Source organism: Varroa destructor, unplaced genomic scaffold (assembly GCF_002443255.2).
Source record: "Varroa destructor unplaced genomic scaffold, Vdes_3.0 BEIS01000003.1, whole genome shotgun sequence".
Classification (NCBI taxonomy): domain Eukaryota; kingdom Metazoa; phylum Arthropoda; class Arachnida; order Mesostigmata; family Varroidae; genus Varroa; species Varroa destructor.
This window is the reverse complement of record NW_019211456.1, coordinates 54,046,402-54,057,834: the sequence shown is the minus strand read 5'-3', so window position 1 is coordinate 54,057,834 and position 11,433 is coordinate 54,046,402. Positions and strand designations below refer to the sequence as shown.

Sequence of the window (11,433 nt, the reverse complement as noted above, 5' to 3'; positions counted from 1 at the left end):
GCTTATAGGTATAAAACAAATCTTCCCCGGTATCAGTCAAGCACATTATTAACTAAGAATAAGTAATTCACTCTTGAAAATTTTTCATCTATGACCGCATACTGTTTAGCACGTTATGACTATCAGAAGAATAAATGGTTCTTTTACCACGTGAGAATTATTTTACCGATTTCGTGTGCATAAGTTCGGATAATGTTTTTTCGCTCTTTTCTTCGTGTAGCCAGGATACCACAGATGCATACGATATCCTAATAAAACAAAGATTATAGTCGTTTATGCTGAAATGTTTTGATAAAATAGACACACGGCAATTACGTATGAAAAAAACACCCTTCAAGGCTTCAAGGTGATTTTGCAATAGCTTCAAAAAGTTTTAAAACTATTAAATCACGCAATTTAGGCGGCCAATTCCGGATCTTGTACGCACGAAGACGCCACCGTTTCGTTTGACACACACCGCATAGAGTTACTTGAAATGTCATATTTCTGTTGGAATACTGCATAGATGTCGTCGGACTCACGGCTATAGCTTTTTTATTCAACAACCTGAAGGAATATGCGTCGATGACTTAATGTCAATAATTAGTTCAGTAACTTCGAATTGTTTGCTTTTTTTGCGGTTGACCTAGAGCATTTTGTCTACTTGTAGTTGCACGCGGTTTGCAATTGGTCGATCGAATCGAGATCACACCTCCGACGTTTCTGTATAATCTCTAAGAATCACAGTGCGTTTTCGTGTCGAATAAAGATCTTTCAACTATTACCTTTTTCCAGCTAATGTAGGTAATCATTATAATCAAATTGTGGTAATAAAAACAGATTAAACAAATAAAAACTTGTCTATCCTTATTTCATATGGACTCATATTTAAAAGAATTACAATAAAACTAATCGAAAAAACCGATGAAGCTTTACTAGAGGATTTAACTTGAATTTAAGAAGCGTCATCTTTACTGAAACGAAATCGTCTCATTGCGCGTTTGCCAATTCACCCCTTCGTTATTCGAATGAAGCCGTGTATTTGACGGAAACACTATAAATATCTACTCATTATCGACTTCGCATAGCTGCAATTTTTTGGCTGCGCTCGTGGTTGTGCTAAGGCAAAACAGCAACAGAAATGGCGTCAAATTAAAAATTTTGCTTTCTATCTGAGCATTCTATAGAACTCGAGATGCTTTAAATTTCGTCACATCCGTCGAAAGTCTTTAAACTCTAGTAACTTCAGTTAGCATTGCTCATAAACATAAGAGAAAGATGCTGCTTTACAATAGGTCCGAATGTTGTGAATGTGAATACAGAATGTGTTTCGTCAGGCTTTTTGATAAAATAATTTGTTCTGCGATCGAATTTTTAGGCCTAAATATAACATTGCTGGGGGATTTGCTTAATAATCTAAGATACGCCTAAATCCTTAGTGACTACATGATAAGGATTTTGGGCAGAAGACATGACTCAGTTGTTTTTTATTACATTAAAATATGAGTGATACTTTCATGGTAAATAATTTTATATAATCAAGGATTAATTTGACTCTAACCAAATGGTATGATTCTATTCTATTATTGAAGGAGAAGTTTAGTGAAGATCAATCATTAGCCGAGCATCAATTCTGCGGCTATACCGTTCATGCAACCTCATAGTGGGTCTCCTAAAGGTCTAAACAACAATCGAAGATGCCTGTAATTCATAAATCGACATTATATTTATGTAAGAAAGTGGCTGAACATTATATTCAAAATCACAACAGATATTGTAATGTATGGAAACCTGCGGAAGCAGCTGGGCCATGAGACGTGGATATCGGCCACTTGTCCAAGGACCAAGTCGTAAATACACAAGCCAGTGGTCAGATCGCTGGAATATGTGGGCCGCTTGGGGGCCAGTTCACCGTGAGAGATAGGCTATTTAATGGGACAATAGTTCGTATCAGTAGCGCTGTGAAATTCCGGTCCACTTTGTTGTCGTGTAAATAAAAGATGACTTCACAGAAAAGGGAGATGAGACGGTCATCGTACTGGGAGTAAGCAACGATGTACTGTGCGAATTTGCCTGATCCAGATCATAAAAACTTTAATAGAAGGAAAGTATCAGGTGTGTACTACAGCAATGGACAGAAGTACGAGGACTCCAGCGTGATTAAAGGATTGTGATGACAGGACGCGGCCGCTCAAGAAGATGCTCCACTAAACACGCGACACTACTAAAGCACCGAAAAGCAAATTGCGCAGTTACGCGAGTGGTACTTGGACGCAGCACAACTGTAATCAATGCCAAGTATGTATTTACGCCAAATATGAAAACAATAAATGGCTCACAGCGTCGTCACAGATGCTATCGCGGTGTCCCCGTGATAGATTAATGAATAACGTGTTTGCTTGTTTATCTTAGGAGTACGTTGTAGTCTGGGTTCGAACCCGGGCATAAACAGGCCTCGTTTCGTGGTGGAAGCCAGCTCTCTTCACTACCTAAAATATTAATTTATTTACATACGTTCGGGCAATAGTCGGAAAATGTATAATTTTAAGATAAACGTTAAATATATTGCAATTCATTGTCTGAAGCATTTAATTTAAAATTTCCCTACGTAAGGTCAGTTATAATTCGGTTCAGTTCAAGTTTAGAATAAGTTAATGAAATATTGTTTCTAAAATCTATAACCGGTATCAAATTTGTTAAAAGATAGTCATCGTTCACTTGATAAGACATCATTTAATTAATTGTCTAACGGATTTGTAGTATTACAATCTCATACGGTAGTATTCATTGTCAACAGGCCACGCAGATAAATATTTTGAATCTGCTGGTGTAATGGCTGCAAATCTTAGTGCAATTGTATACTATATATTCCTTTTACACATCCAGTGAAATAATGAAGACATCAATACACGTAATACTATTCATAATAAGAGTTCCACAAAAAGGTCGATCTTAAGGATCGTTGAGCAAACACGTTCATCATTCAGTGCTGACTTATAAATCTGTATATGCCCGTTGCAATGGACGCCGTTACAAAGAGTTTAGATACTTAAAACGTTACACCTGTCCGTTATAATTAAAACCACCGTTTCAGTAAGATATCGAGCAGGTAAATATCAAGATAAACCAACATTTTAGCCGTCACCGAAAATTGAACTTCCACATAGTCAGTTTTGAAGAGTTTTGAAAAATTATTATGCTCACAATATAATTGCAACCAATCGCATATGGCTTTTATTACTTTTATAGGCCATATTAGCCACTATTAGGCCAATTGACTTGAAGTGAGATTTCTATTAGATAGATATTCATGAATCATAATAGTTGCCTATATGAACAAACCTAATATAGTTACTGTCTTTTCTATATACAAATAAAAATCATGTATAACCTTTAGTATACAGTGTACATACCAACAGTGTGCTCTAATGCTGTTTGATTCAACAGAATATGCTGAATGTTGAGCTTAAGGCCCGTAGTAACCATTAGTAAGTCACTGGAGCCAATTTACCAACTGCGTTATATGCTGAAAGCTGCTCTAACGATTGAATTATAGTTTGAAGTACATAAATATCGACCGTAGAGGTACTGTGTTTACAAAAAAATGTCCGATATTATCTAACTGTGGTGCGTTCAATAGGACTTTTTGTGATAGAAAAAATTGTACTGCATGAGCTTATCATTTATCATTAGATGCAATTGGATTGCTATACATTTCATAAGTTTTAGATTGATAATGTGCCTTATTTTTTGTATCCATTGAAAATTTATTCTACGATATATCCTATATTCTGTAAAAGGTGAATGATTTTGTCTATCGCAATGGTTTAAATGTGCATGTGCAATTTTCACTATTTGAATTTAGAAACAAAAAAATAAAAGTTGATAAAATTTTCTATACCATTGCATAAAGCATTAGAATATTCCACTGACAAATGTATCTAAATATTTGTATCATAAAAAAATTTAGGAAAAATTGTACTATAGAAGCTACTATCAATTGAGACTTCATCGGGACGCAAATACATATATTAGATTTAATATATCCATTGCTATTCATATGGATAATCGTATAATTCTTACTCAGATCGTATAATGCTTACTAGAACATTCTTCGCTAATAGAACCTCAATCAAATGTCCAATGCTTTTGCTAACTAGTGTATGCGCTCATGGTTATTAATATATTACAAATTACAATGCCAGAATAATAGGATGACTGTCCTTTTTGATCAACGTTCTCAATTAATAAAGGTGTTTGGTGGTGCTGCTATCAATGAAATACATAGCTACATACATTACAGTGCTGCCACAGCCAGTGATTATAGACTGATTATTTAAATATGTTACACATGTATCCTAAAGCTAATTTTCGAGTTAGTTTTGTTCAAATTTAGAGGCAACTATTTTTCAATAACTTGATATTAACAATTTCTCACGTATTTTTGTTCATAATATGACAAGAAAAGTAGGCAGACATAATACGTTCTATGCTCCTGATGCAGCGATAACCATTGGTGGATATGCCGGTTTCGAAAATGACTGATCCGTACCGCACTTTCATCTTTGTAAATAAGACATTTCCGGGTCGACATAAAAAGGTGCGGAACGTCGGTTCTCATGTTTAATGGTCCTTTTGTCACATTGCCTTACAACGTTTCAGTTCTAAAGACTTTTAAATATAAAGGCAAGAAGCCTACTGTCATGGGCTAAGCACATTAACTGAACAGGCTAAAAAGGTCAAATGTCTTTACTTTTCGGCAAGCTTTTACCCTTTTATGCAATTATGAACAATTATTATAATCGTCAAAATTGCCGTTCGCAGTCCTTATAAGGTATTAAGCATACAGTAACCTCATGTAGATAAATTTGAACCATACAGAACTGAATGAAAAGAGGTACTTTTACAAAATGTCAGTTAAGCGTTTTAGAATACTTTAAGGAAAATCATGTTGTACTTTTTGTGTCCAAAAAGACAGCCAGGCATTGCATTTGCTTAATCATAGTTCGCCTGAATGTTCATTTTGGTTATAATGTTAAAAAAAATTTTAGAACGATTTTTCCCGCTTTGCAGCAGCTAAATCTTCTCTGACGTTTTCTTCACAACTAAATACTTTTCTGGACAACTTTAAAGGATCAAAGTTGAGTTTCTGAAGATGCTACTCAAAACGCACTGGTGCAAAAATTGATTTCCTCGTTTCTACATTATTTTTACCAAACCAGTACAGCTGGTAACTCTAGTAAGGGATGGCAATACTGATGATTTTTAGATTCCCTTTTAGAAGTATCGCATCTTTTCATTTTAAAAATTCTTAATTCACGTTTTTGGAATTTTGGTCTGATTTTTAGAATGTAAATAAGCTATGACCTCCATTAAAATGTGGCGTCAAACTTGAGATAATTTAAGCGAACTCGAAATTTTGATACACTACCTTTCGAGGCGGTTCACATTCAAATTCAAGCGTAGAAACACTTTGCATAGTGTATAACTTCAATACCAAACGTAAAACTTAAAATGATATCGATTTCCACATATCCATTATTATGTTATGTTTGTACACTCATAATCAAACGCTCATTTTTAATCCTCTAGGTTAATAGCACAGATCCGTTCTGCCATGCTTATATGGAAAAGTGGTCTTGAATAATATGCTTAAATAAAAAGGGTTTTAAAGGAAAATTTTTGAGTGCTGATAGGTTTTTAAAACTAAAGCTTTATCTTAAATTCTTTAACCTAAGTGTATAGGAAATAAAACAGTGGGACAAGTTTTCTAAATGATTTAATACAAACTGATCGATGTCAGATGCGAAGTGTACGTACTAACCTGAAAGTTGTGTGGTAACCAGTAACAGAAATATTCATATTATTTTTATCAAAGTAAAACTATGCACGAGCCGGGCTTAGTAGCCAATAGAAGCCATGCAGATCATAAAACAATGATTTGATCATTGAACTTCACACTCGCGCTCTTCAATGCTAGGACGATCGATAACGACCCCAGCTGTCAAATCTTAGTGGTTTAAACTAACTGCTAAAAATGACAAATGTTTTCAAGTGTTCATCTATTCTTCCCTTTGAGTTGTCCTTTCGGTGTAAGCAGCCCGACTGGAACACAAACCTATAATACTGGTGACAGCAAGGTGAAGTGCAAGCACTATAATAAAACAGCCGATGAAAAATGCAGTTAAACCGACCGGTGAAAGAACTTGCATAACAGGATATACCCAAACATCATGTATCAGACCCAGGTAAAGTACCCTGAAAAATCAGAATTAGGAGGTAGCATAGTAAAAATCTTTATTGCAGAGGCTATTTCAAAAACAAAGCCAAAAAGCCAACATTTGCTGCGAGTTAAACAAACAGCTAAAGGGGCTTCGGTATTTAATGTTAATTCAAATATTCGCTTTATATTATTGTTTTGGATGTGTATCACAAACACAAATTATGTGAAAGGAAATTTTTATGTGAATCATAGTGATACGTTCATGAAAACGCCAGTTTCTTTTACGTGCATTACATTTTAGATGCATGTTTTGCGTGCGAAATGTTTATACATTAAATTAATAATCTGAACGAAAAGAAGTCTGCCAGATAAAAAAAACTAGCACACATACCACAAAAGATAGGTGGTGAACCATGTAAGGAGCGCTTTGAATGAGGCCCCCCTAGACGGCTGATAATGAGGAGAAAGCAGCGATTCCACGAGGGCAGTCACCACAATCAAAGAATGCTGTAAGAAGTGAACGAAAAATTCTTAGTAATTAGTGTGCATGCTATCATGCTTTACTAATCATTAACGTCGTGTGCACTTTTGATATATGTTTGTTCGCAACGACAAATTTATAAAGCCCTTTGAACTCTGATGGGTATTTAACAACTGGCCTCATTCAGGCGGTGCGTGCCATTCGAAATCTTTTAAATTTCAACCACCTCAAGGATCTATATTTGAATATTAACCCTGTTACACTATTACCCAGATGTACTACGTCACAACTAACGTTTGTTAACGAATGTGTTAGTTTTTATAAAATTATATAATAACTACAGAAGCAACAAAATGTTTGATAAATATAAGTTTATTATTATAGGGAATAATACTCACTGAGCAGTGATTGACCCAATTAGGATAATATTTTTCCACTCGTTTGGGAAAAATTAGCTCGCGGTCGATTGCATAAAGACCCCAAAAAACAGTGCTCACGAAAATGCATGACGGAAGGCATATCGAACAAAAAAGGAAGTCACGCAGTCGAATTAGCTATCCGGATGGGAACACGTTAAGCAGAACGCACAATCCAAAATATACCCCGCACAAACACTGAAAGTAAAAACACAAAAATCATCACAAAAACGAATGTGTTTAAATAGTATATAACAGAATCGAAACTGGGTTAAAATGTAATTGGGAAAGGTCTATTCTGTCGTAAGTAACGATGCTAACGGGAAAAAAACTAAGTCGAACATTTGGACATAAAATTTGAGTTTTTATTAATCTCCATGTTATCTGTTTACCCTGCATTTTTATGCACCTACGCGCTAGATAAGCCTGACATTTACTTACAAGATTCCATTGGGTGAGAAATTTCGCCTTTCCAGCAATGGCATAATTCCTTGAGAGAGGAGGTACGTTTACGTAAAAAACCGAATAATATATCGTGTACGTATACACAGAGAAGGCGACAAACTGGAATAAACGTGCCACAGGAGGAGGTGCTTGGAGGCCCGCCGCAGTCATCTAAAATAAACGTTGATTGTTATTAGTATTTTTTTAGCACAGCTAGGCTGAAATCTTTCTGCACTAGTAGCTCAAGGCTCCCGTGTCTCAATGGGAGTCATTTCAAAAATGTTACGGATAGGTAGCATAAGGCAACTGTACTGAACCTTAATAGCCCAAGTAATATATGAAAGTCACTTATTCTCTGAGCCTGTTCATTAAAGCTGATTTCTCATGGATGTAGGCCTCGCATCCTATTTACTACTTCGCCTACGGACCAGTCAATCTCGATTTAACACATAATTAGCAATTATGTGTTAAATCGAGAAGCAAAGCAAATCTTTGCGCAAATTTCTTGCCACGCTGCCATGAAAATTAATATCTGCCAAATTTTATAGGTAGCATGCGAACGTATTTCCAGTCTGAAATACTGACGTCTCAATTTAATTGGGCGAGTGCTAAATGAAGAAATACATGGATACACATGATTATGTTTGTTGTGCGATAGGCAATCGTAATTTTTTTTCACGATGTTTATCTCAAAAAAATATTGCTTCATTAAGAGAATGTCAATTGCAGATATAAAATTACATTTGACGCCATATTTTTCATGAATATCCTTTCATAATCACCAATAATAATCAGTTGCACAGTTTTTTTAGTTTTTTTTGAAGTCGCCTATCTCAAACAACATAAACCGCGTCGTGCCGGCGTTAGCGTCATTTGAAAGCTGATATCTGGAAATAGTGTATACTAAAGTGGCTGGAATGTCTATAAGCTATTGATCATGGGTGATGAAAAGTGGCTCACATACGGCAATGATATGCAAAGAGTAAAAATATGAATAATGCGCTCCATAAGCTGTGACTCAACACAAACCGACGTCAAGGAAAGTAATGCAATATGTCTGGTGGAATCGGAAAAGAATCATGCATTGTAAGCTGCTTCTGCCCATACATCTTTGACTACCCGGCGAAAATTGAGGGAACTCGGATGGCAAATTTAAGTGCACTTGCCTTATACCATGAATCATGCATAATCAGACTGTTATTTGCTTAGGTTTTTGGAGAACTCTTTTAATGAAGTTAATTTAGTTTCAACGGAAGACTGCAAAAATCACTAGTTATGGTTTCCCGCCTAGGGTGACGGGATTATGGCTTATCAGAGAAATGATAAAAAGTCATTAATGAAAATGCGGTATATCTAATTTATATTATTAAATTACAATGGTAAAGGTACTAAATACTTTGAAACATAAAAATATTTCAATTTTACCTTAAAACTGAATACTTTTTGGACAATCTATTTTTATCAACGTAATTATATTAATTTCACGAAGAGAATTTGATGTTCATACACAGCTGCAACATTATAAGGTTATTTAAATAATCTTATCAATCGTATTTCGTATTACTGCCAAGGAGATTATTTCAAACCAGTAAGATTGATTTCAAACATTATTTTTCAGCATAGTAGCGGTTTGAAAGAGATCTATATTGTCTTTTTTTATTTCTAGGAATTTTCAAGAACGATAGTGGGCTACCACTTCGCAGATACTCTGCTCTTATACCCACAAAGATTCTGATGTCAACTCCGCATCTACTAATGCTCGTCTAATAAATTGCACGTGTTTAGTTTCCTGGGTCTGCTTCTTAATCTGCATAAGACCTAAAGGCTAAACTTGAAACGATTATAATTTCAAAGATAACAAACGAAAGACATATTATACTGATGTTGATTGAGTGACGGTGCTTCAATAATACGTCGATTGAAGGCGAGTGCCACTATTTCAATAATCTCCAGCCTTCGAAGTAGGTTTTCAGTTGAAATTAGTTGGTCATTAAAGGTATATGTGTAAGGATCTTGAAGCTAAGTATCGACATATTCTAAAACGGAGTTATGCAATTCTCAATGCAATATGCAAATCCACGTTTCATTGATGAGGAGTTGAAGAGTGCAGACTACACATGACACAAATCGAAAAAGTAGCATTGAAGGTATTGATCGCTTCAGCACTATAAGACACCCAGTGTTTGTTCAATAAGCGCCTAAAACGGTATCCTCGTGGTTATCACAGGAAACACATTTACAAACGAAGAAAGTATATCAATACAACACCAAAATATAAATTTGCTATCGCTATTAGGTGTATTGACGTAAAAAAAATAAATTAATGTGTTACATGTATAGTAAGATACGTTGCCCCTATATCTCATAGGCATTTCTTTATTTTATATATTCTTAAACATTTAATGATACTTCAATCATAACATATAATCCTTCAATAATTCCTTAAATTGTTGTTAAAGAAATCTATGCTATCAAAAGCCATGTTATACCAGAAATTATGGGAAACATTATAGATATCCCTTTATCAGCATTTGCATTTTTTTGCTTGAATGCTGTAAAGTTGGCTTCATAGCTGACTAAATGTACAGCTTAGAACAATTTGTATTCTGTTTATTTTAAAAATGACAACTCTTTTGTAAACGAAGGTTATCATCCCTATAATAGGCAAGCTACTGTAGAACGAAACTCTCGTAACTAGTGCATCATAAATCAGCTAATCAATACTACATACATATTTCTCTCCTTTCCATCTCAAGCAATTACTGCGGATAACAACTGAGATGAGCAGCCGGAAAACTAGCTAGTTTTGACAACCACTGCATCTACTTCCATAACAGAGATTCTGGCTACAATGCAGTGAAAGCAGTTGGTTAGAGCATTTCTATATAGCATAATGCTATACAACTTATGAAACAATAAATAATTACGATACTTTACAGAGACCGTTTGATACCTCCACCAAATGCTATTGAAGTAAAAAATCCAGTTTGTTTGAATTTAAGTCAAATGAGCCGGTAGCAGTGTTTTTGAACGAATGAATTATTTGGTTCAGAATTCGAGTCATTTTCAGCCTAGAAGAAAAAGTGAAATTATTTATCGATAGAAACACATACACTTACCTCAAAGCTTGGAGTTTATATTGCAAAGCTAGTTTTCTAAATAGTGGTGAGGCTGCACTTCACAGTCTTAAACGAAGATAGCATCAGACAGCATGAGAAAGGCACCAACAATGAATTAAAACCAGATGCGTTACAATGCCCTTTTAGTCACAGGTCACTACAGTTACCACAAGGACAAAAAGAGTAATGTTATATATTGATCACGTGTTTCTTTTCATACAAGCTTCGTATGAAAAGATAGACTTTATTGTCACTCTTGACTGTTAGATGTAGCTAACACAACCAACCTAGTTACTTAACATTTGATTAAAGTCGTTTCCATTCTCAGTAAGAATTTGTTTTATATTCTACAGAACAATTTTGGCCACTTTTGTTTCACGTGCATAAAATGTGATAAATATTAATCTGTCATTTGACAGACGATAAAAGAAAAACTCACCAGCACTGGCTAATCCACTCGCACCCCGCTCAGTATCTAGTTAATAATTTTAGTGTTTTACGTCAGTACTCATGCCTTTAGGAATGGCCTCAGACGGCTCCACCGAAACGAAGTGTCCACGCTCTGACTTGAACCTGCAATCTTTGATTTTAGCGGGCAAACACGTTACTCACTGCGTTATCACAAGGACAGTATATAATTTACAAAAACATCGAACGATTGTGGTGCCGCACCAACTAGCGAGTCTTTTACAGACGCGGACATTGTGTAAAAAACTATTTACGAATGATACCTTAAGAGGTGTGTGACAGTATCTGGCAAGTGCAGCTCTT

General features: G+C 35.3%; 1 protein-coding gene across 1 annotated transcript; it reads right to left on the bottom strand.

The window, feature by feature from the left end:
* Positions 1 to 225: 225 nt before the first annotated feature.
* On the bottom strand, positions 226 to 11,235 carry LOC111247361 (androgen-dependent TFPI-regulating protein-like). Its single transcript, XM_086983031.1, is given in 7 exon segments — positions 226 to 1,680; positions 6,098 to 6,237; positions 6,594 to 6,709; positions 7,082 to 7,297; positions 7,541 to 7,714; positions 10,663 to 10,819; positions 11,102 to 11,235. Coding segments are annotated over 5 exon segments (675 nt in total). The 5' UTR covers positions 10,663 to 10,819; positions 11,102 to 11,235; the 3' UTR covers positions 226 to 1,651.
* Positions 11,236 to 11,433: the final 198 nt, after the last annotated feature.